This window comes from Myodes glareolus, chromosome 18 (assembly GCF_982192425.1).
Source record: "Myodes glareolus chromosome 18, mMyoGla1.1, whole genome shotgun sequence".
In the NCBI taxonomy this organism is placed as follows: domain Eukaryota; kingdom Metazoa; phylum Chordata; class Mammalia; order Rodentia; family Cricetidae; genus Myodes; species Myodes glareolus.
In genome coordinates, this window is record NC_142043.1 from 44,206,852 (window position 1) to 44,229,578 (window position 22,727).

The 22,727-nt window shown below is 40.9% G+C and overlaps 2 protein-coding genes across 2 annotated transcripts; one reads left to right on the top strand and one right to left on the bottom strand.

Moving 5' to 3' along the window:
- Positions 1-847: 847 nt before the first annotated feature.
- On the bottom strand, positions 848-3,210 carry LOC148119132 (zinc finger protein 120-like). The gene is made up of 2 exons (XM_087897806.1): positions 3,201-3,210; positions 848-1,029 (listed from the first exon to the last, which is right to left on the bottom strand). The coding sequence occupies exons 1-2, from the start codon at positions 3,208-3,210 to the stop codon at positions 848-850; spliced, it is 192 nt and encodes a 63-aa protein (XP_087753932.1).
- A 9,188-nt stretch (positions 3,211-12,398) lies between these two features.
- On the top strand, positions 12,399-13,912 carry LOC146890788 (sperm motility kinase-like). Its single transcript, XM_087897807.1, is given in 2 exon segments — positions 12,399-12,531; positions 12,534-13,912. Coding segments are annotated over 2 exon segments (1,512 nt in total).
- The last annotated feature ends 8,815 nt before the right edge of the window (positions 13,913-22,727 follow it).

Consider the following 22,727-nt stretch of genomic DNA (forward strand, 5'->3'; position numbering starts at 1 on the left):
ACGGCCCTCCTGTTACAATGAGGGAACTTGGCAGGTTTCACTGAGGATGAAAGACAATGAGAAAACCCAGAATATAGCATGCAGAGAGATTTTGGGAGTAAAAAGTTTATGTTATGGAGAAGGAATTGGGAGGGTAGGACAGAGGAAGGAAGAGAAACATTGGCAGTGTGAGAGACAGAGAGGAGAGAGTGTGACAGAGAGTTAGGAAAAATGAGAAAGAAGAGGAGAGAGAGAGGCCCACATTTGCCTCTTCAGAAGAAATGCAGGCAGAGAGAAAGGTGTCCAAGGTAAATGTGCCACAGTGGGAAGAAAGAGATTGGGAATGGGTGGAGCTTGTCTTTTAAAGGGAAAGGGTACTTACAAGGAAGTTGATTCTTTTAAAAATTAGGGAACAACCTACTTCAAGACCTAGCAGTACCATTTTTGGGGATATACCCAAGGTACGTTTACTTACACCACAAGGATTTGTGCTTAACTATGTTCATAGCAGCATTATTTTTCATAGCCAGAAACTAGAAACAAAATAATTGCATGTCAGCTGAAGAATGGAGAAGGAAAATGAGGTGCATTTACACAGGGAAGTACTATTCAGTGGAAAAAATGATATCTTGAAATTTGTGGGTAAATGGTTGGATCTTGAAAATACCATATTGAGTGAGGTAACCAAGGCCCAGAAAGAAAATATAATATGTACTCACTCATATGAGCTTTTAGACATAAAGCAAAGCGAGACCAGTCTACAATTTACAATGCAAGAGACTGTAGGCAGTAGAGGACCCTAAGAGAGACCATGCATGATTTATTTACCACACCCTTCCTCTTTATCAATCCATATTACAGAAGATCCTCAATAACCAGGAAACACTTGTCCTCTTATGTTAAAAGACAAAGAAATTTTCACCATCTTACCAATAGCAGTCAGGTTCCTGAAGGTCTCCAGCATCACATCCTTGTAGAGATTTTTCTGGGAAGGGTCCAGCAAAGCCCACTCTTCCTGAGTGAAGTTCACATGCACATCATCATAGGTCACTGCATTCTAAAACATCCCATATCTAAAATATCCCATACATATGAAAAACAAAAGATGTGATACCAACAACATTGTAAATGCATAGAGTATAATCTTCTAATTCTGGTGCTTCTTGCATTTGTTTCATGACAGGGACTTTTTTTACACCATTACCACATCACTACAGAATGAAACTGAATAGGAAGTTCACCTCTGTCATTTCTTCAACCTTTAAATCAGATTCACCTTGCAAAAGAAATGCAGTTCTCAGTAAACATCATAGAAATTGTTTGACATATTACTAAAAACAAAATATAATAGACTATAATAAATATTGACTCATGACTTTAATACCAGCATGTTGAAGGTAGAGGCAGGTATATCTTTGTTTTCCTTTATTAGATTGATATTTTGAGGGGAGACGAAGTCTAAATATGTATTTTTTTTCAAACACAGATGCCTCTAACAGAACTGAACTGAAATCACAGACTAAGAGTCCATGACCTAAAATTTTGCATCCTTTTTATGTACTGGACCAATAGAACCTCAGTCTTCACCCCAATATTGTAATGGCCCGTGCCATGCTTGGAACAGAGCTGCAGCAGATTCAGAATGAAGTTGTTTCCTTAGCATAAGAATCTCTTTCTCTATTACTACCATATTCTGAAGGCATTGCGGGATGGAGAACTTTCTAGGCATCCAATGCTGAGGAAGAGCCTTCTCTTCAATGCTGCTAAACACCTTGACATATCCTGACTCCGTTTCTTCACACAACTGCCCTCTGAATCTACATCCAACCAGATTCTCTGAATGTGGCTGGCCCGGAGTCTTTCTGAAAAGCCATTGACAATGACACTGGGACTAGTTTCCTCTGCATATACTGGATTTTTGGGATCCAGTCTGTTTGGATACTCACCTTCCTGGACCTGGAGGGAGGGGGGAGGAACTTGAACTTCCCACAGGGCAGGAAACCCTGACTGCCCTTAGGGACAAAGAGGGAGGAGGAGAGGGAGTGGGGGGAGTGGGAGGGTGTTGGGAAGAGGGGCGTAAATGGAAACTTTTATAATTTAATAAAATTACTTTCTAAAAAAAAACAAAAAAAAAAGATTTTCTCCATAAAACAGACTTTTCATGACTTTAAGCCCGTACTATCCAATGTTTTCTGTTTCATGGTTTTCACTATTATCTTAGTCCTCTCTACTTCCTTTTCTAATCCCCAAGCCCCTCCCCCGGTAAGTGAGTGCTATTTTTGTTAAAGATGGTCTCTATCAGTGGAGAACTGGACACAATTTGGCTAGCCTATGGACAGTTCCCTGCATAACTCTAGGCATGCCCAAAGGAGCACGGGTGCAATCTGTTCTCCTTGCCTTCATAATAAAACCCATGTTGCTGGTTGCCTCCACTTTCATTTTCTCAATGATACAGATGAAATAGCTGTTTCAAAAGAAAACTTCCCTCTGAATATTCTGCTTTGGGTGAGGCAGACAAGATGTTTTGAAAAATATACTGTGATCCTGTTTCAGCTTCTAAAGGCTCTCCTGTTTCAACTGTGACCATAAATTAAGGATACTTAAGAACAGAAAGTAGCAATATCAGTGTATTTTGTAACTAGCCTGGAAAGAGTCACAGAAGTTCATGACATTATAAATCTGAATAACTGTTCTGGAGAGAATGATTTTAAACATAAGTGTCAAAGAGAAATGCTAAAAAACAGATCATATCAGGAGTTAAAGAGAACAGTCTAGGGAGAGGGATTGAAGCAGGATCATCAATACCACAGCGCCCTCATTTCTAAGAGTTGTGGCAATACTTTAGGAAGCTGAGAGGAAGGAGGCATGAGAACAAGAGATAAGCAATTCCAACTGTGAAGAATTGAAGTTATGCTCCATATTGGATAAAGGAAAAACCTGATAATTCTCCATAGGAGACAGAGGGAGAAAATTAAGGCCTCTCTATATCAAATGCAAGATAACAGATTTTTCAATAAACATTGTATGATTTTTATTAGGCAACCATAGCAACTTGTTTTGCTCTGAATGCCTTATACATCACAAACACTTTTGAAAACAGTCTATTCCCACTTTCACATGTATGTTTGTATGTGTGAGGAGGAACATTTGCCATGTGTGTACAGGTGACACACAGAGAAGATGGTGTCAGATCCCCTGAATCTCAAGTAACTGGTTGTTACAAACCTCCATCGGGTCACTGCCAAGAAGAACATTTGCTAAGTGACATGACAAGCCCACATGGGACCTTTCATGCAATAAACAGAAAGCCGTTCACTTTTGCCAACCAGGACAAACCCAAACAATCAGCATTTAGACTTAGTCACTCCAAAACCAGATTCCTAGACACCAGCATAGGAACATAATTCACAATAGCCAGAGAACTGTGTCACCACCACAGTCCGTCTATCCGTTCATAACAATTCCAGAACGTTTCAACATAGCTCAACTACAAGAAAAAGATCATAAAACAAAGTACACCCAGATGACAGGTCCCTAATCGGCAAATAAACAAATCCTTTAAATAAATTCAGAAAACCACAAAGAGTTGTAAGAAATCAATAAATGCCTTGACAAAAGGCAGGAAGCACAAACGATTGCAGGAAACTGATAAACCCCCCAAAATAAAGATAAGAAACTACAAAAGAACAATTGATGGAAATAAAAAAAACTGTTCAGGAACTGAAAATTGAAGTAGAAGAAATAAAGGACATACCAATTGAGGAAATCCTGGAAATAAAACCAGCATGGAAGGAAGCCTAGGGCTGTCTTTCCAGCACTGAGCTGCAAAATCAGACACAGGTACTCAAAGCAATGTTCAACTTCCCACTGTGAGGCAAGCCTCAGCAATAGGAGACATTGGTCTAATAAAGTATTTCTCAATCCCCCTAATACCGTAACACTTTAATACAGTTACTATTATTGCGGTGACCACCAACTAGAAAAGTATCTCCATTGAAACTTCAGAAGTCTAAGTCTGCTACAGTTATAAGTCATAAAATAAACATGTGTATTTTCTGATGGACAAGGTGAAGCCTTGTATAGAATTTTTGAGCCTCTAGGTTTATGACCTATATGGTGAGAATCACTGCCCTAAAATGTTATAAATGTATAAATTCATAACTCATTTCCTCTTAATAAAAATAAGATGGAATTCTGTTGTGTTTTACTGTTTTTATTGAGCTATATATTTTTCTCTGCTCTCCCCTTCTCCCCGTCCCAAGGTCCCCATGCTATCAATTTTCTCAGGAGATTTATACTTTTCTAATTGTCATGTAGTTAAGATCCATGTGTGTCTCTCATAGGCTCCTTGTTGTTGTGTAGGTTTCCTGGGATTGGAGATTGTTTCTTTAATTGATTTTTATTGAGCTCTACAGTTTTTTTTCTGCTCACTTCCCTGCCAATCTCCTCCCTTTTAACCCTCTCCCCGTTTGAAAAAGAGTAGGAACTTTCCTTGTTGAGAAAAGGCCAGGCCTTTGTCTGTATAACTTTATGTCTTTGTCCCATGTAAAATTTTAGCTGCTGAGTTCCTGTAAGCTGACAAAGAGTGACAGCCAATGGCCTGTGTCTCAAACTTCTCAGCAGACTTAACTGAGTCCATTGGATTTCACACATCTGCATGGGAGAGTCTGCTACTTGGAACTGAATACTCAGTGGTTAAAGGTACTATCCCAATATTGTAAGCCCACCAATAATATATCACTATTCACATGGAAGGAATTAATACATGCAGGGAAATTACACAGACAGTCACTTGCCATACCCCATCCGGTTCTTCTCTATGATCTAGAGCTCTGCAGCTCACTGCTAAAACATTAGTCTGTGATCTAGGTATTGCCTAGTCTGTTTGCCAGTGCTATGTGCACAGGACACTGCCCCTCCTCTTCTGATCTGAAGGGAGAGTCACACTCCTCACGCAAATCCTCTTATTTTTGTTCCAGCAATTGAAAGTCCATGATATGACTTCGACTAGTAATTTTAGAACTCTGTGGTGCTGGAATGGTGTAATCCAAAATTTTAGGATGGTTTGTCAAGGGGATACAAGGACAACGCCCTGTGGGTCTGCAGACAGAGTTCAAATCCATCTTAATGAACACTGAAGACCTTTACACACAACTGCTTTTTAAACAGGTTTAATATGAAGTGGTTCAAAAAGTAATATATTTTATGGTACATTGGAAATTAATGCTGATTGTGGTCATATAATGGCCCCTTGAGCAGTGTACTGGAAGCCTGATCTTTGGTAAAGTTAAGGGATGGTTTTGGCTCAGTAAATCAGATTCTTTCTTTTTTTATATGAATATGGATTAATGGCTACTTAATGCAGGTGAACAATCATTTACATTTTATGTCTCTTTAAATTTATTAGAAGTATTTTTTTTAAAAGAAATACCAGTCCAAGTTCCTGCTCCCTTCCCACTTCCCATTCCCTCTATACACCCTCCCAACCCACGACTATCTATTACTCAGAGGTGATATATATATATATATATATATATATATATATATATATATATATATATATATATCACATGTTGCCTTTTGGAAAGTCCAAGGCCCTTCCTACTGTACATAGGCTGAGAAAGGTATACATTCCAGGAGACTAGGAATCCCAAAATCCAGTACCTGAAGTAGCTATAAGTCCTGGTGCCATTGCCAGTGGCCCCTAAGCCTTTCCTAGCCATGCAACTGTCAATCACATTCAACGGGACTAGTTTGGCCCCATGTTCATTCCTTCCTAGTCAAATTGAAGTTGGTGAGCTCCCATAAGCTAAGGCTAGCTGTTTTAGTGGGTGAACCCATCATGGTCTTGACCTCTTTGCTCATATTCTCATTCCTTTCATTGCTCAACAGGATGTAGGGGATTCAGTCCAGTGATCTGATGTGGGTTTCTGCCTCTGCCTAAATCAGGAGCTGGATGAAGGCTCTATGGTGATCTTTACATTTTATCTGAAAAGTCTCTAACAAGCATGGTTTTCATACTACTTATCTTTGGGATATTTGGGAGGCAGTACTTCCTTAGATAAATTCTATTTCAGGTGACTTAATCTCTCTCTCTCTTTCTCTTTGATTTCGTGAGACAGGGATTCGCTGTAGCTTTGGAGCCTGTCCTGGAACTAACACTTGTAGATTAGGCTTTGGTGAGTTCCCATTGGCTCAGGCACACTGTATGAGTGACTGGACCAACCCCTCGAGGTGCTGACTTCCTTGCTCTTCCTCTCCCTCTTTCTGCTCTACAACTGTACATGGGGAACTAAGTCCATTGCTCTGATGAGGGTCTATTGTCTCCATCTCCATCCCTTGCCAGATGAAGATTCTACGGTGATATTCGAGAAAATTATCAGTGTGATAGTGGGGCAAGGCCAGTTTAGGCACCCTCTCCTCTGCTGCCCAAGGACCTAGTTGGGAATATCCCTGTGGACACCTGGGATCCCCTCTAGAGGCAAATCTCTTGCCAACCCTTAAATGGCTTCCTTAATGTAGATAGCTTCTTTTCTGCTCCTATATCCACCCTTCCTCCATCTCCACCCTCTCCCTCCCCCAAGTTCTCTCCAATCTTTCTTTTCTCCCTTCTTTCCACCCTCTCCCCTTCCCCCATCTTTATCCCACCCCTGCCCCCACCCTCATGCTCCAAACTTTTGCCTGGCAATCATGTTTCCTTCTAATTTCCAGGAGGATCTATATATTTTTTTTGTAAACTTGTGCAACCACTTTGGAAATCACTGTGGCATTTTCTCAGGAAATTCGGGATCATCCTCTCCCAGGATCCAGCAATACTACTCCTGGGAATATACCCAAGAGATGCCCTATCATATTACAAAAGCATTTGTTCAACTATGTTCATAGCAGCATTGTTTGTGATAGCCAGAACATGGAGAAAACCTAGATGCCCCTCAATGGAAGAATGGGTAAATTGTGGAATATATATGCTTTAGAGTACTACTCAGCGGTAAAAAACAATGACATCTTGAATTTTGCATACAAATGGATGGAAATAGAAAACACTTTACTGAGTGAGGTAACCCAGACCAAAAAGAGGAATATGGTATGTACTCACTCATTAGTGGATTCTCACCATAAATAAAATGCATTGAGCCTATAATTCATGATCCTAACAAAGCTAAATAGGAAAGTGAACCCAAAGAAAAACATGTATTTAACCTCCTGGATATTGGAAGTAGACAAGATTGCCAGGCAAAATTTGAGAGCTAGGAGGTGGGGGTGGGGTGGGGGTACGGGGAGATATGGAGAGAGAAGTGAGAAGGGGAAGATGGCTAGAGTTTTGGGGAAATGGACAGTTGGGATTGAGGAGGAATGGATATGGGAGCAGGGAAGTATAGATCTTAATTAAGGGAGCCATTTTAGGGTTGACAAGAGACTGAACTCTAGAGGGGTTCACAGGTGTCCAAGGAGATTTCCCCAGCTTGTTCCTAGAGCATCTGTGGAGAGGGCGCTAGAACTGGCCCCATCCTATAGCTACACTGAAGAATATCTTGCATATCACCATAGAACCATCAACTGGCGATGGATTAAGAGAGAGACAGAGACTCACATTGGAGCACTGGACTGAGCTTCCAAGGTCCAAATGAGGAGCAGAAGGAGAGAGATCAAGAGCAAGGAAATCAGGACCCACCCAATGTAAAGGTGGGGCTGATCTAATGGGAATTCACCAAGGCCAGCTGGACTGGGACTGATGGAGCAGGTGATTAAACCTAACACTCTGAATGTGGCTGACAATGAGGGCTGACTGAGAAACCAAGGACAATGGGACTGGGATTTGATTCTACAGCAAGTACTGGCTTTGTGGGAACCTAGTCTGTTTGGATGCTCACCTTCCTAGACCTAATGGAAGGGGAGAATGTTGGACTTCCCACAGGACAGGGAACCCTGACTGCTCTTTGGATTGGCGAGGGAGGGTGGTGAAAGGGAGTAAAAAGGGAAAAGGGTAGGAAGTCAAAATTTGTAATAATAAAAAAATATAAGGGCCTGTAATAGACAAAGCAGGGATCCTTCTCCTATCCAGCCTGAGGGTTCTCTGCCAAGGCAGCAGATTAAAAATTCGTCTTATTGTTGTATCAACCACACTGAGAGTGTCTCTTGGGGCAACCTCCTCCTTGGTGGGGCTTAATGTCCAACAATACTAAAAGTTTGAAGGCCTTAGTTCCCCAAGTACTCTCTTAGGACCTTGTGGGTCACCCAGGAATGCTGGCATTCATGCACGTGGGCTTTTTTTTCTTATTTTTTATTTCATTTGGTCTGAGTCAGATGATTGTGTTGGAGAGGGTTATTGGGCCCAAAAACGTTCTACCTGGCGGTTCCACCAAGGGGGGCTGTTTTTCCCACTGACCTGGAACTACATATTCAGAAAACACCCAATTCTCAACCACCCAACTCTCAAACCACCCAACTCTCAAATTACACCAAAGCCTGGTCAACAATAGAATCACACTTTCTGTGGGCAACAGCGGGTTATCTGAGATGAGTCCCAGTGATGATCTGGTATTTATCGTCCATAAGAAAGCAAAAAAGGTCAGTTGGTAGTGACTACACCTTTATCCCAGCATTCTTCAGGCAGTGTCATCCACATCTGACTGTGAGTTCAAGGCTAACCTGGCTTACAAATTGAATTCCCAGACAATCACAGATGATACACAAAAAAATCTCTCTAAACCAAAAAGTAAAAATCCAAGGACGCAAAAAGCCAATGAACCAAGAAAGGAATGCAAGAAAGAAAAGAAAGAAAAGATATAATCAAATGACTAATTGCATTGTAAGACTGACTGGGAAGAAGAACAGGTTGTGTGAGACATGGCAGTTTTCTAAAGGCTTGAGTGGGGAGCTGAACCACTAACATCTCTAATTAAATCGGAAAGCAGAGAGAGCAAATGATGAAGGCTAGGCTCCTTATTCTCAAGGTCAAAGCCACTGAAGGAATTCTGCCATTAAGATGGTTACTTTTGGTTGCCAACTTGACTACATCTGGAGTGAACAGCAATCCAGAAAAGGAAGCATACCTGTAATAGATAATTTTTGATGATTTGTTTTGTTCTGAATGGTTTGTTCTGAATTTCAACGAGGGAAAGACGCTCCTTTGAAGAGTGGATTTGGTGGGAAGATAATCCTTTAATCCAGTTCATGGCGCCAGAAGACACACCTTTAATTTTGGCCACGCCTTATCCTGGAAGTCTATATAAACACCTAAGACGAGGCTTTTGCTCATTTCTCTCTGGCCCTTACCTGGTTAGCATCTACATTCTTTCATGGGAATAAGAGCCAACTTCTGTGGGATTCCAGCAGATACTGAAGACCAGCCAAGAGAGAAAGCACTCTGGACTGAGCACCTCCTGAAATTTTTGACATTTCAGTTCATAGCCAGCCATTGTCAGATTACCTGGACAGCAGCCTGTAAGTGATTCCAATAAATTCTGAGGGGGAGGGAGGTTGATGTTACTGTTGTATATGGTGCTCTGTTGTTTAGAGAACTCTGATTAATAAGGCAAGAAGGCCCTACCACATGAAATTACCCAAATGGGACCCAAACTGGTGCTCAAATACCCAATACTGTTGGGATCTGTCTCATTAAAACTACCACAGTGGTGTTCTTAGCAGTATCTCAGGTCCTTGAGCACTAAGTGACAATTAGCTAGTACTGATTGGAAAGCTTTGGAAGTCATAGAGGCAAAACTTTATAGGAAGTAAGCCATTGGTGAATAATTTCTAATGTAATGTCACCAGCCACGTAACAAGACATTTCCAGGACCTGGGTTTCTATGTTGTTGAAATTCTGAGTGCTGAAAAACCATTCCTTGCATGAACTGATTCTTTTGATTGTTTGTTTGCTTGATTGTTCATGTTTTGAGACAGGGTATTGCCATATCTTTGGAGTCTGTCTAGGAATTAGTTCTTGTAGACTAGAGTTGTCTGGACCTCCAAAGTTCCTCCTGCCTTTGCCTCCTGAGTGCTGGTATTAAAAGCGTGTGCCACCATCACCTGAATAGAATTGATTCTTAACTGGGACTTGATTACAGTCATGCTAATAATAACCAAGGCTCTGTTATAGTATAAAAGTTAAGAAAAAGAAGGCACTTCCGGATTTGAGAAGACAAGATTGATTGGTTTCTTGTGGTGATTTACAAAGAGGCATTATAATTAATAGCAGATACTGGTTCAAAAGGGTCACAACCTGCAGTTGTGCCATTTCTTTGTACATTGGAGTCACTGTTAGATGCTTACACAACAGTTGGGATGTAACAGTGGTCCTGATTGATTTGGAGTCGCTATTCTATGGGACCTCAACATATAGATGTTCATTCCCAATGGATTGGTTTAGCTTTCTGCGATTTTTGTTTGGTGTTTATATTTATATTTATAATTTTTTGTTTCTTTTAGGGTTTAATTTGTGAATCTATTGTCCCTTTCCTAGCTAAATATTATCTAAATGTCTCTTTTAAAAAATTTAATCCTTTATTTCCCTTTTGATTATTTTGTTCTGTTAAAATATGTCAATTGATATACCACACATAACAAACTTGATTATAACTTTCCATGCATGCTTGTCCTGTACTTTGACTGTATTTCATGAACTGTTTAACTCCATCCAGTTTGTCTTTGTGACTGATCCAGTGACTTTTACAAAACCTCAGAGTCCTTTTTTCTCATGACCCCAGTAACACAAAATTTATCTTATTTCTGTACATGGAACTGCTTTGTTTCTTGCAAATTATATCTAGTTGTAGCTGCATTCATTATAACACAATGGTTCCGTACTCACTGTGCTTAGAGTGGTACCGTCCCCACAGTCAACTTACCTGCTATGCTAAGGTTTGATTTGTTTAATTTGAATTCTTCTCTGGGTCCACAGTGAGGCAATTTTGATTGCGAATGAATAGGTCTTTTTTTTGTGTGTTTGACTTAGTAATTTTATCTTTTATTTATTTATTTATTTATTAAAAATTTCCACCTCCTCCTCACCTCCTTTTTTCCTCCTCCTTCTCACCTCCTCCTCCCTCTCTAGTCCTAAGAGCAGTCATTTGTCCCAGCCCTGTCAGAAAACCAAGGCCCTACCAACTTCATCCAGGTTTATAAATCCAAACAAACCATGCTCCCATAGAGTCAGTCCATGCAGTAGAATCAAAACCCAGTGCCATTTTCCTTGGCTTCTCAGTCAACCTTCATTGCCAGGCATAATGAATAGGTCTTGAGTGGAATTCTGAGATGGATATGATGTATCGATGACTCTCATTAATATTGTTCTCAATAAGTTAATGAGGTAAAGGAGTTTAGACTTTATTTACTGTGCTCATTTGGTTATGGGCTCAGGGTAATCCTGCCATAAGCAACAGTGTAGATACCTTCCTTTACGTCCTCTTCCTTAAAGCATTTTCTCTCACTAAGGTGTTTGTCATAGTTAGGGTTTCTATTCCTTTATCAAAACACCACAAACAACAGGAGTAATGGGGAGGAAAGGGTTTATTCATCTTACACTTCCATTACTGCTGTTCATCTCTGATGAAACTTAGGACAGAAACTCAAACAGAATAGGATTCTTGAGGCAGGAGGTGTTGTAGAGGCCATTGAAGGGTGCTGCTTACTAGCCTGCTCACTCTGCTTTAGTATAGAAATATGACAAATGGTAGTATCCTTGAAATGGTTGTCCTGGGTTCTATTTAACTACACTGGACCCACCCACATTAACAACTAATTGAGAAAATATATAGCAGCTGTACCTCAGAGAGGGATTTCCTCAATCGATTTCCTTCCTCTCTGATGTCTCTAGCTTATGTCAATTGTTTATTCTTAAGTTTTGAGAGAATCCCAGATGTCTGGAATCTGCCTGACCTGGAGTCATTTTTGTGCATAGCCACACTTGCTGCATATGTATCATGTGTTTAAGTGTTTTCCTTTCTCCTTATTTCAATGTTCACACAAGTCTAGGAATTCCTTTCAATCTTTGAAATTACTTAGGTTTTAATATTGAAAGATCCAGACAACATCCACTGGGTTGTAATTTGAGTAGGACATTACCTCTTTTTACTATAATTCAATGTGTATCTTTTATCACTTGATTAGGTTGGTCAAGGATTTTCATTTTGATTCATTGTTGAAAATAACCAAATCTTTGTTTCTCTGATCTAAGTATTTGCATTTGCATGAACTTATCAGTGAATCCCTCTTTGATCTCTACTGTGACTCCTTATCTACTGTTGGGCTCTTCTAGTATTTCTATGTCCCTGATGTGCATCATTTGGTTTGTATGGTATGTCTAAGATTTGATGACCATGAATTCATAGTGCTAGACCTTCATCTTAAGATTGATTAAATTTTGTTTTTTTAGCATTGCCTGTCAACAAGAAAGACTGGTGAAACTGAATGGACACATCATGCCTGCCTCCTTGGACCCGAACATCCTTCAAAAAGATTTCAGGATCTTAACACCTCTAGCTGTAGGTTCTTTTGGGGAGGTGAAGCTTGCCTGCCACATTCCCACAAAAACAAAGGTTGCCGTCAAGGTCCTTAGAAAAAAAGCAATGCTCTATGTGAGATCAAGTCTGAAGTAAAGATTCTTCAGTCTCTGGAACACAGTAACATCATTAAATTTTTTCACATCATTGACACACGGTCAAGGACTTATATAGTCATGGAGTATGTGGCAGGAAAAGACCTGAAGGAGTTTATCAGTGAGATTGGGTATGTAAAGGAACAGGAGGCTAGACCCATCTTCCAACAGGTCGTATCAGCGGTGCAATTTCTTCACCAAAGACGCATTGCGCATCGTGATATTAAATTGGAGAATATCCTTATTGATAGAGATGGCAACGTCAAGCTTTGTGATTTTGGTTTGACCATTCAGCTCGAAGAGGGGCAGATGTTAAAGAAAGTCTGTGGTTTGTTACTCTATATGGCTCCAGAGATCTTGGCAAGGGAACCTTATGATGGGCTGGCTGTTGACATGTGGAGCTTGGGAGTTGTCCTATATGTACTGGTCACAGGACAATTTCCATACACAGAAAACACATTACGTGGAATGCACAGGCTCATCACCAACACCATGTATCCCATTCCCTTCGACTTGTCAAAACCCTGTTTATTCATCATTACCCAATTACTCACGGTCCCCACCAACAGGAGAAGAACAATATGTCAACTTGTGAAAAGACCATGGCTGGGCCCCATTATAAAACATACAGCCCCTACAAGTAAAGATATCCTTCCAAGGCTTGTTGAGACTATGTGCACTATGGGTTATGACTTGGAAGAGATTTTGTCATCCCTAAGACACAGGCAACCAAATGAAGTAACAGCAACTTTTAATATTCTAAAACACAAATTGAGCTGTGAGGACAGTTATCAGCAAACTGAGCATCCATGTTTAAAGAGCAGCCACATAGGTGCTCACCACTCCCTTTTCCCTTTGAAGAGGAGAGCCAGTGAACCAGCCCTTCCAACAATTAGAGAAGTTGGGAAGAGACAATCTAAAGAAGAGGGTGAAGAAGGAAGACATAAGAGATGTCAAAGTCTTATCAAGCTCAACAAATACTCCTGCCTGGAGCTGAAGCCCTGTCCAGAAAATACAGTTCCAGAAGGAAGTGTCCTGGTGAATAATGTTATCCAGTGTTCTACTGGGGACATTGGAGACAACATGGATTCTCTGGACAGCTTGCCTCGTGATCTCTCCTTATTTGAATCACCCTTGGATGGAAGACCCACATTGTTTCATAACATGGACTTCCCGACAGAGGAAGCATCCATAGAACCCAATATGTTCAATGACCAGCCTCAGATTAGATCCAAAACCTCTACATCCAGATCATTCAAGGGCTGGAAATGGATGAGGAAGCAAATTTCCCATGTACTCAGTGCACTATGGATCTGTGTCATGCCCATTCCAGAGTGAACTCTGAACCCTTGTGTAAGCTACAAAGAAAGAGATGTTAGTGTAATCCATAAGGGGCCTAATTGCTTTGGTCACCAAGATGTTCTTTTCCATTGTATTTTAACTATGTTATATTAATAAATATATTTTTGTAAGTGAAACACGTACAATCTCATGTGGCACCTGTTATGCATCTCTCCCCTGAAGTCAAGACCACACACAAACACACAGAGAAATGCATGAACACATACAACTGGCTGTCAGGGCCTGTAAGGTATACAAACATAAACTCCAAGCCTTTCACATAGCGTTGGTTCATGACTTATTCTATATCAAATTGTGTACAGATAAAGTCTCACCTATACATACATGTATTTGTTTCAGGTCTTCCTTGCTATTCCCTGCCTTCCCTAGAAAGCACCAGCCCTTTCTCCTATATACACATCAGGGTCTACTATATAACTCACATGTATCAACTTAAAGCCCACTTAAATAAACCCAATTCGTTATTAAACTTTTCTACCTATCCCCTAGTCTGATTATCATGGTCACAATATTCACAAAAGGCAAGTGTCTCTTTTTGTTATATTTCTCTTCCTTTCAGCTCACCCATACACAGGGATGGATAAGTATCATGTACTACAGAGAAGTTCCTACCATACATTCGAATAACTACCAGCACATGACAAGATAGGTGACAATTCCTCCTGTGCATTCTCCCCAAAACAACCAGGGTGCTCTCATATAGAATGGGTTTAGCTCCATCTAGGTGCAAAGTTTTCTATAACAAAAACACACATAAACTGGTGTTCATTAGCAGAGAGCATGCTGTTAGAGTTTCTATTGTTGTGGAGTACACATTGACCACTTACAAAGGAAAATATTTAGCTAGATTGTTAATTATAGTTTCAGAAGTTTAGTGTAGTATCATCCTGCCCAGTCACCGTGACATGCAAGAAGACATGGTGCTGATGAAGAGCTGAGAGTGGATGAGGATGTAAATTTTCATCCTACAGATAATGGGAAGTGGTGTAGTACACTGAACATGACTTGAGTCTTTATGCCAGCTCAACATTCACCTCCATAGTGACACACGTCCTAAAACAGGGCACAATTTTCCAAGAAAGGCACACTTCCTAGTAATGCCTCACCCTGGGATTCTATGGATGCTGGTTACAATCAAGCTACCACCTTTCATCCCCGTACTCTATAAATTTGTAGCAAAATCATAATGCAAATTTCTTTTTATGCAGCTTCAAATTAGCCCATTGTATACAACAGTCTCAACAATGTTTGAACTCAAAGTTGTATGTCTCCTCTGAGTAGGTTCATAAAATCTCTTAATTATAATCTGCTATAAAATTAACAATCAAAAACCATATTCAACACTTTCAACTTATAATGACAGAAGATATGCACTACTGTCCAAAAAGTAGGAAAGAGAACACAGTGAGGAGACACTAGGCCAAAGCAAAGTTAGACCAAAAATACCAGTGCTTACTCCAAACTCTGCATCTTTAAGTCTGATGCCAAAATGCTCCTCAGATGTCGAAGTCCTTTCAGCTTCACTGACACCAACATACTTTCCTTTTTCCATTTTAAATGATTTTTAAAATACGAACTTTTTCATTTCACATAGCTGCCTGTTCCAACTCCCTACCCATTTCTTCCCGCACCCATTCTCCATCGCCCTCCCGATCTAAGTAATAATGTGAACCCAAGGAGAAACATATATAGATCCTCCTGGAAATTGGAAGCAGACAAGATTCCTAGGCAAAAGTTGGGAGCATGGGCGTGGTGTGGTATAGCAGAAGAGGAGAGGGAGAGAGAGAAGAGAGAAAGGGAGGTTCGGGGAGAGCTAGGGGGAGTGGGATGGTTGACGTGGAGGAAGGACAGATATGGGAGCAGGGAAGAAGAAATCTTAATGAAGTGCGCCAATTTGGGTTGGGAAGAGGCTTGGCTTTCGAGAGGTTCCCAGGTGTCCACGGCAATGACCCCAGCTAGAACCCTGGACAGTGGAGGAGAGGGTGCCTGAACTGGCCTTGTCTCATAGTCAGACTGATGAATATCTTGAATATCACCATAGAACCTTTGTGCAACAACAGATGGAGATAGAGACAGAGACCCACATCAGAGCACTGGACTGAGCTCCAAGGTCCAGTTTAAGAGAAGAAAGAGGGAGAATATGAGCAAGGAAGTCAGGACTGTGAGGGGTTGGTTCACCCACTGAGACAGTGTGCCTGATCTAATGGGAGCTCACCAAAGCCAGCTGGACTGGGACTGAATGACCATGGGATCAGACTGGATCCTCTGAATGTGGCTGACAATTGGGGCAGACCGAGAAGCCAATGATAATGGCACTGGGATTTGTCTCTACTTCATGGACTGGCTTTTTGGGATCCTAGTCTATTTGGATGAACACCTTCCTCAGCCTGAATGGAGGGGGGACTTTCTTGAACTTCCCACTGCATGGAGTGGTACCCTGCTCTCTCTTAGGACTGGAGGGTGATAAGGGTAGCACGAGTGGGGGAGCTTGAGTGAAATGGGAGAATGAGAGGAAGTGGAAATTTTGAATGGTATTATTTATAAAGCAATGAAAAATAAAGATATCACAATTAAAGCAATGGGAAAAAACAAGCGAGAGAGAGAGAGAGAGAGAATGAGCATAGGGATCAAAACCATGATAGTGATACCCACAGGCATAGCTGCTCTGAGACAGTGAGAGACACTGACTCTGGACTGATACGAAGAATATCTGCAAAAATCTAAATTAGAAACCCTGAATGTGATTGAGAGTCTTGCGGATTGGGCCACTGACTGTGGAACCAGAATTTATCCTTAGTGCTTTAACTGTCCACATACTATTTCCACTTAGGTTGGTGCTACACCAGAGAAGCAGCTGCCCTTGGCAGATGACCAATGGTTCTGGCATCCACAAAATCTTGGTGTTCTCTAGGCAGTACAGGCTTCAAGATCACACCTTCACACAATTTCACTATAGGCTTCCATTGAGGGTCACTCTTGACAAATGCCTGGGCTCACCTGCTTTTCTTAGGTAGAAGGAGAGTTACTAAAATGTCATTCTTCTACTTTGGACTCTAATGTAAGAACCAAGTAGCTAAGGCTGACAAGTTCTGTTACTAGCTGGATCATGGTCCCTGGTATAATTACACCTTCACCAATTTTCGGTTTCTCATTGTGTCCTATATTAACGTTGTTTGACTCCTCAGGAATTTGCTGTGGATAATGTGTTTCCCTTAATCTCAGAGAACTATATGCCTATACTCTACTAGAGTTGAGATTAAAGGCATGCACCACAATACCTGGTGCTAAGCTTTTCTTTAATTCTTTTTCACTAGTTGTTAAATAGGTTGATCTTGCCCTGAGGTCACCACTTCCTTTATTTCATTTCCTAAAGTGATTTTCTCCTTAAACACAGGATTTAATTCCATTCCACTTCCTGGTGCTCATTTTTTACTTGAATTTCTTACATCTTTCATTTTTTAAAAGCTCAGTTTGGCTCTTTTCATTATAAATACTACTTAAAGTCACTACTAACAACAACTTGACAGAGACTATACTAGTGGTTTTCTCTTTTTCTTTTTTCCTTTTTTTCTTTTTAGAATTCCAAACTCCACAATTTAGACTTAGAGAGACTCTTCAGAAAAGGGCAAAACCCAGATACATTCTTCATGATATTATCACAAGAATCTCCAGGACATATACTAATGTTATTGTCCTCTGAAACCTCTCAGTGAAGTCACACACAGTTCAAATCCCACTCAGCACCACTGTCTTTTCTCCTAGTTGTATGCCCTACCTACGAGCATGTAAACCTTTGAATTGCTTTTCTAATCCACAGTAGGAATGTCCATATTCCTTCATCAGAAACATGATCTCACCTATCAAAGCAAGACCCCAGTTCCTAGCATTGCCTTCCATATTAATTATGGTTCTGTTGCTGTAAAGAAATATCATAAAACAGACAGGAGTCCCAGGTAACCTCGGGTGCATGGGGGGGTGGGAGGGTTATTGGAAGGGGAGAGGGTTAGAAAGAAGGGAGTAGGGGAGGAATGGAGAAAGCTCAGGGGATTGGGATGGGGGAGGGAGGAAGGATAGATATGGGATCAGGGAAGAACATATCTCAACTAAGGAAGTCATTTTAGGATTTACAAGAGACTTCATTATAAATGGGATCCCAGGTCCAACGAGAGATCCCCAGATTGTTCTCTGAACCGAGTTGAGGGTGCCTGAACCGGCCTTGGCCCATAAGCATACTGATGAATATTTTGCTTATCACCATAGAACCTTCATCTGGCAATGGATGGAGATAGAGACAGAGACCCACATTGGAACACTGGACTTAACTCCCTAGGTCCAAACGAAAAGCAGAAAGAAAGAGAATGTTAGCAATGAAGGGAAGACCAGAGAGAACCTTCATCAGAAGATGGATGGCGATACAGACGAAGACCCACATTGGAGCACCGGTCTGAGCCCCCCAAGGTACAAATGAGGAGCAGAAGGAGGAAGAACATGAAAAAGGAAATCAGGACCGCGAGGGGTGCGATCACCCACTGATACAAGGGGACTGATCTAATGAGAGTTCACCAAGGCCAGTTGGACTGGGACTGAACGAGCACGTGATCCAACCAGATTCTCTGAATGTGGTCGGAGTCTCTGAATGGGACTGGCCCGGAGTCTTTGAAAAGCCATTGACACTGACACTAGGACTTGTTTCCTCTGCATATACTGGATTTTTGGATCCAGTCTGTTTGGATACTCACCTTCCTGGACCTGGAGGGAGAGGGGAGCAACTTGAACTTCCCACATGGCAGGAAACCCTGACTGCTCTTAGGGATGGAGAGGGAGGAGGAGAGGGAGTGGGAGGGTGTTGGGAGGAGGGGTAGAAATGGAAACTTTTATAATTTAATAAACTTTGAAAAAAAATGAAATATCATAATAATTGCAACTCTAATAAAGGAAATCATTTGATTCGGTGGCTTACACTCTCAGATGCTTAGTCCTTTGTCATGATGTTGCAACACTGTATTGTGTTGACAAACATTCTACATACATGTTAATTCTCGGCAATAGGAAGTGAACTGAAACACTAACCGTGGTTTTTGCATATATGAGAGGTCAAGGACTGCTTCCACAGTGCACACTTCCTCCAACAAGGCCATACCTACTCTACCAAAGCCACATCTGCAAATGCCTTTCCTATTAGAGTACAGTTGGCAAATACTTCAAAATACCGCAAATGATAACCTGACAAACAGATCAGGTTTTGGAACGTACAGAATTCCACAGACACACACAATACACACACACACAAACTCATATATGCATACATTTCTAGTTCTCTGGAATGCTGTTACAAATATCCATGATCATTCAAGCAAAATATTCCAGAATAAAAACAAATTTAAACAATACATAGCTACAAATCCAGCCTTACAGAAAGTAATAGAAGGAAAATCAAACCCAAGGAATCCAACATTCCCAACACTGCCTACCATAACTCAGACATCTAGCGACCCTTCAAAAGCACAACTCAAAGAAGGGAAACACTTACACTCTACTACCTCAAAAAAAAAATAACCGGTGTCAACAAGCACTGGTCATTAGTATAACTTAATATCAATGGACTCAATTCACCTATAAAATGGCACAGACTTAGATATTGGATACGAAAACAGGATCCAACATTCTGCTGTTTACAAGAAACACACCTCAACCACAAAGACAGACATCTACTCAGAGTAAAGGGCTGGGAAAAGGCTTTCAAAGCAAACGGACCTAAGAAACAAGCAGGTGTGGCCATTCTAATATCTAACAAAATTGACTTCAAACTAAAATCTATTAGAAGAGATAAAGATGGACATTTCATACTCATACCAGGAACAATTCATCAGGAGGAAGTCTCAATCCTGAATATCTATGCCCCTAATATAAAGGCACCCACTTATGTAAAAGAAACACTTCTAGAACTCAAGGCAGTCATCAAACCACACACACTAATAGGAGGAGACTTCAACACACCTCTCTCACCAATGGACAGATCAATCAGACAGAAACCCAACAGAGAAATAGGAGAATTAGTGGAGGTATTGAATCAAATGGACCTAACAAATATCTATAGAACATTCCACCTTCCTGGACCTGGAGGGAGCTAGGAGGAACTTGAACTACCCACAGGGCAGGAAACCCTGACTGCTCTTAGGGATGGAGAGGGAAGAGGAGAGGGAGTGGGGGGAGTGTGAGCGTGTTGGGAGGAGGGGCGAAAATGGAAAACTTTTATATTTTAATAAACTTTAAAATAAATAAATAAATAAATAAAAATCTTACTGTGAAAAAAAAAAACGGGGTACTGAACTGAACAGAGAATTCACAACAGATGAACTTCGAATGGCCAAAAGATACTTAAGGTCATGCTCAACCTCCTTAGCGATCAGTGAAATGCAAATCAAAACCACTTTGAGATACCATCTTACACCTATCAGAATAGCCAAACTTAAAAACACCAATGATAGCCTATGCTGGAGAAGATGTGGAGTGAGGGGAACACTCATCCATTGTTGGTGGGAATGCAAACTTGTGCAACCACTGTGGAAATCAGTGTGGCAGTTTCTCAAGAAACTGGGAGTCAACCTCCTTCAGGACCCAGCAATTCCACTCTTGAGAATAAACCCAAGACGTGCCCTATCATACTACAAAAGCATTTGTTCAACTATGTTCATAGCTGCACTATTTGTAATAGCCAGAACATGGAAACAACCTAGGTGTCCCTCAATGGAAGAATGGTTAAAGAAGGTGTGGAACATATACACATTAGAGTTTACTCAGTGGTAAAAACAATGACATCTCGAATTTTGCATGCAAATGGATGGAAATAGAAAACGCTTTACTGAGTGAGGTAACCCAGACCCAAAAAGAGGAATATGGTATGTACTCACTCATAACTGGATTCTAGCCATAGTTAAAGGTCTTTGAGCCTATAATTCATGATCCTAGAGAAGCTAAATAAGAAGGTGAACCTGAAGAAAACCATATAGTTATCCTCCTGGATATAGGAAATAGTCAAGATTGCAAGGCAAACTTGGGTGCGCGGGGGTGGAGGTGGGGGGGTGGAAGTAAGGGGAAATGGTTAGAGAGAAGGGAGAGGGGGAGGATTGGGGATGGCTTGGGGGAATGGGAGGGGGGAGGAGGAATGGATATGGGACTAGGGAAGTATATATCTCAACCAATGGAGCAATTTTAGGGTTTGCAAAAGTCTTGATTCTGGAGAGGTTCCCAGGCCCAAGGAGAGGTCCCCAGATTGTTCCCTGGACAGCAGAGAAGAGCGTACCTGAGCTGGCCATGGTCCATAACCATACTGATGAATATTTTGCATATCACCATAGAACCTTCATCTGGCGATGGATGGAGATAGAGACAGACACACATATTGGAACACTGGACTTAACAACCTAGATCTAAATGAGAAGCAAAAGGAGGGAATACGTGAGCAAGATAGGCAGGATTGTTTCTGAACATTGACTTCTTGACAGAGCAACCATCTATGGAGCCCAGTAGGCTCAATGTCCTGCCTCAGATTGGATACACAACCCCTTCATCCAGGCTTTTCAAGGACTGGAATAAGAAGAGGAAGTGAATTTCCCATATACTGGGTGCACTGTTGATCTGTGTCATGCCCATTCCAGAGTAAACTCTGAATCCTTGTGTAAGGATCAAAGAAAAGTGATGATCGTATAATCGATAAGGGCCCAATTGCTTTGGCCACCAATGTTTCTTCCATTGCATTTTAAATGTGTTATTTTAATAAATATCTTTTTGTAAATGAGAAAAGTACACTCTCAGAATGCACCTTCTACGCAACTTTTTCCTGCAGTCAAAACCACACACAATCATACACATAAATTCATGAACACATAGAACTTGGTGTCAGGGCCTGCTAGGTTTACAAACATAACATCCAAGCCTCTTATAGCTTAGTTCATGACTTAATTACTACCATATTGTGTGTATTCAAAGACCCACCTATACATATATGTCTATATTTCATGTCTTCCTAGGTATTCCCTGCCTTCATGAAAAAGCAACAGCCCCTGCTTTAGGACTGCATTCAACAACACCCTTGACACATACCTGGCCTCGGCTGCTATTTTTAGTTGGAAAGGGAGATTCCATAATGCCTTCCTTCAATCTTTGATTTTAAAGCCAGAACCATGTAGCTGAGGCTACCAAGTTCTGATACTTTCTGGAACTGGAAAATGGCCTCTGGTTTAAGGACATCTTTACACGTTTTTGTTTTTCTCAGTTTCTTTCACTGCCTGTGATTTGCTGTTCTAGAATTTGCTGAGTAGGTAAGACTCATCTAAATCTGGTAAGATTAAAGGCATACCCTATGACATTTGACTCTAACCTTTTCTTTAATTCCTTGCCAGTAGTTGGATATTTAACTAGGTTTATCTCACCCTGATTTTACTGCTCCTTTATTCCATGTCTTACCCTGTTTTTCTGCTTGAACAAAGGATTTATTCCATCACACCTATTGTTGCTCCTTTCTACTTAAATGGTCTGAAATCTTGCATCATCCTGCTTGCTGCTTTTCATTACTAATACTGATTAGAGTTACCACTAATAACTGCATGGAAGAGTCTATACCGGGTTCTCTTGAGATTTCCTCTGCCAAAAGGAGCAATCCAAATCTTCTCACTTTAGCCTGAAGAGGACTTCACACAAGGGAAGACCCATCACATTCTCCATGAAAACACCATAAAAATTGTCTCTAGGCCACCTATTTCTATTCTTCTCTTCTGAAACTTCTTGATGC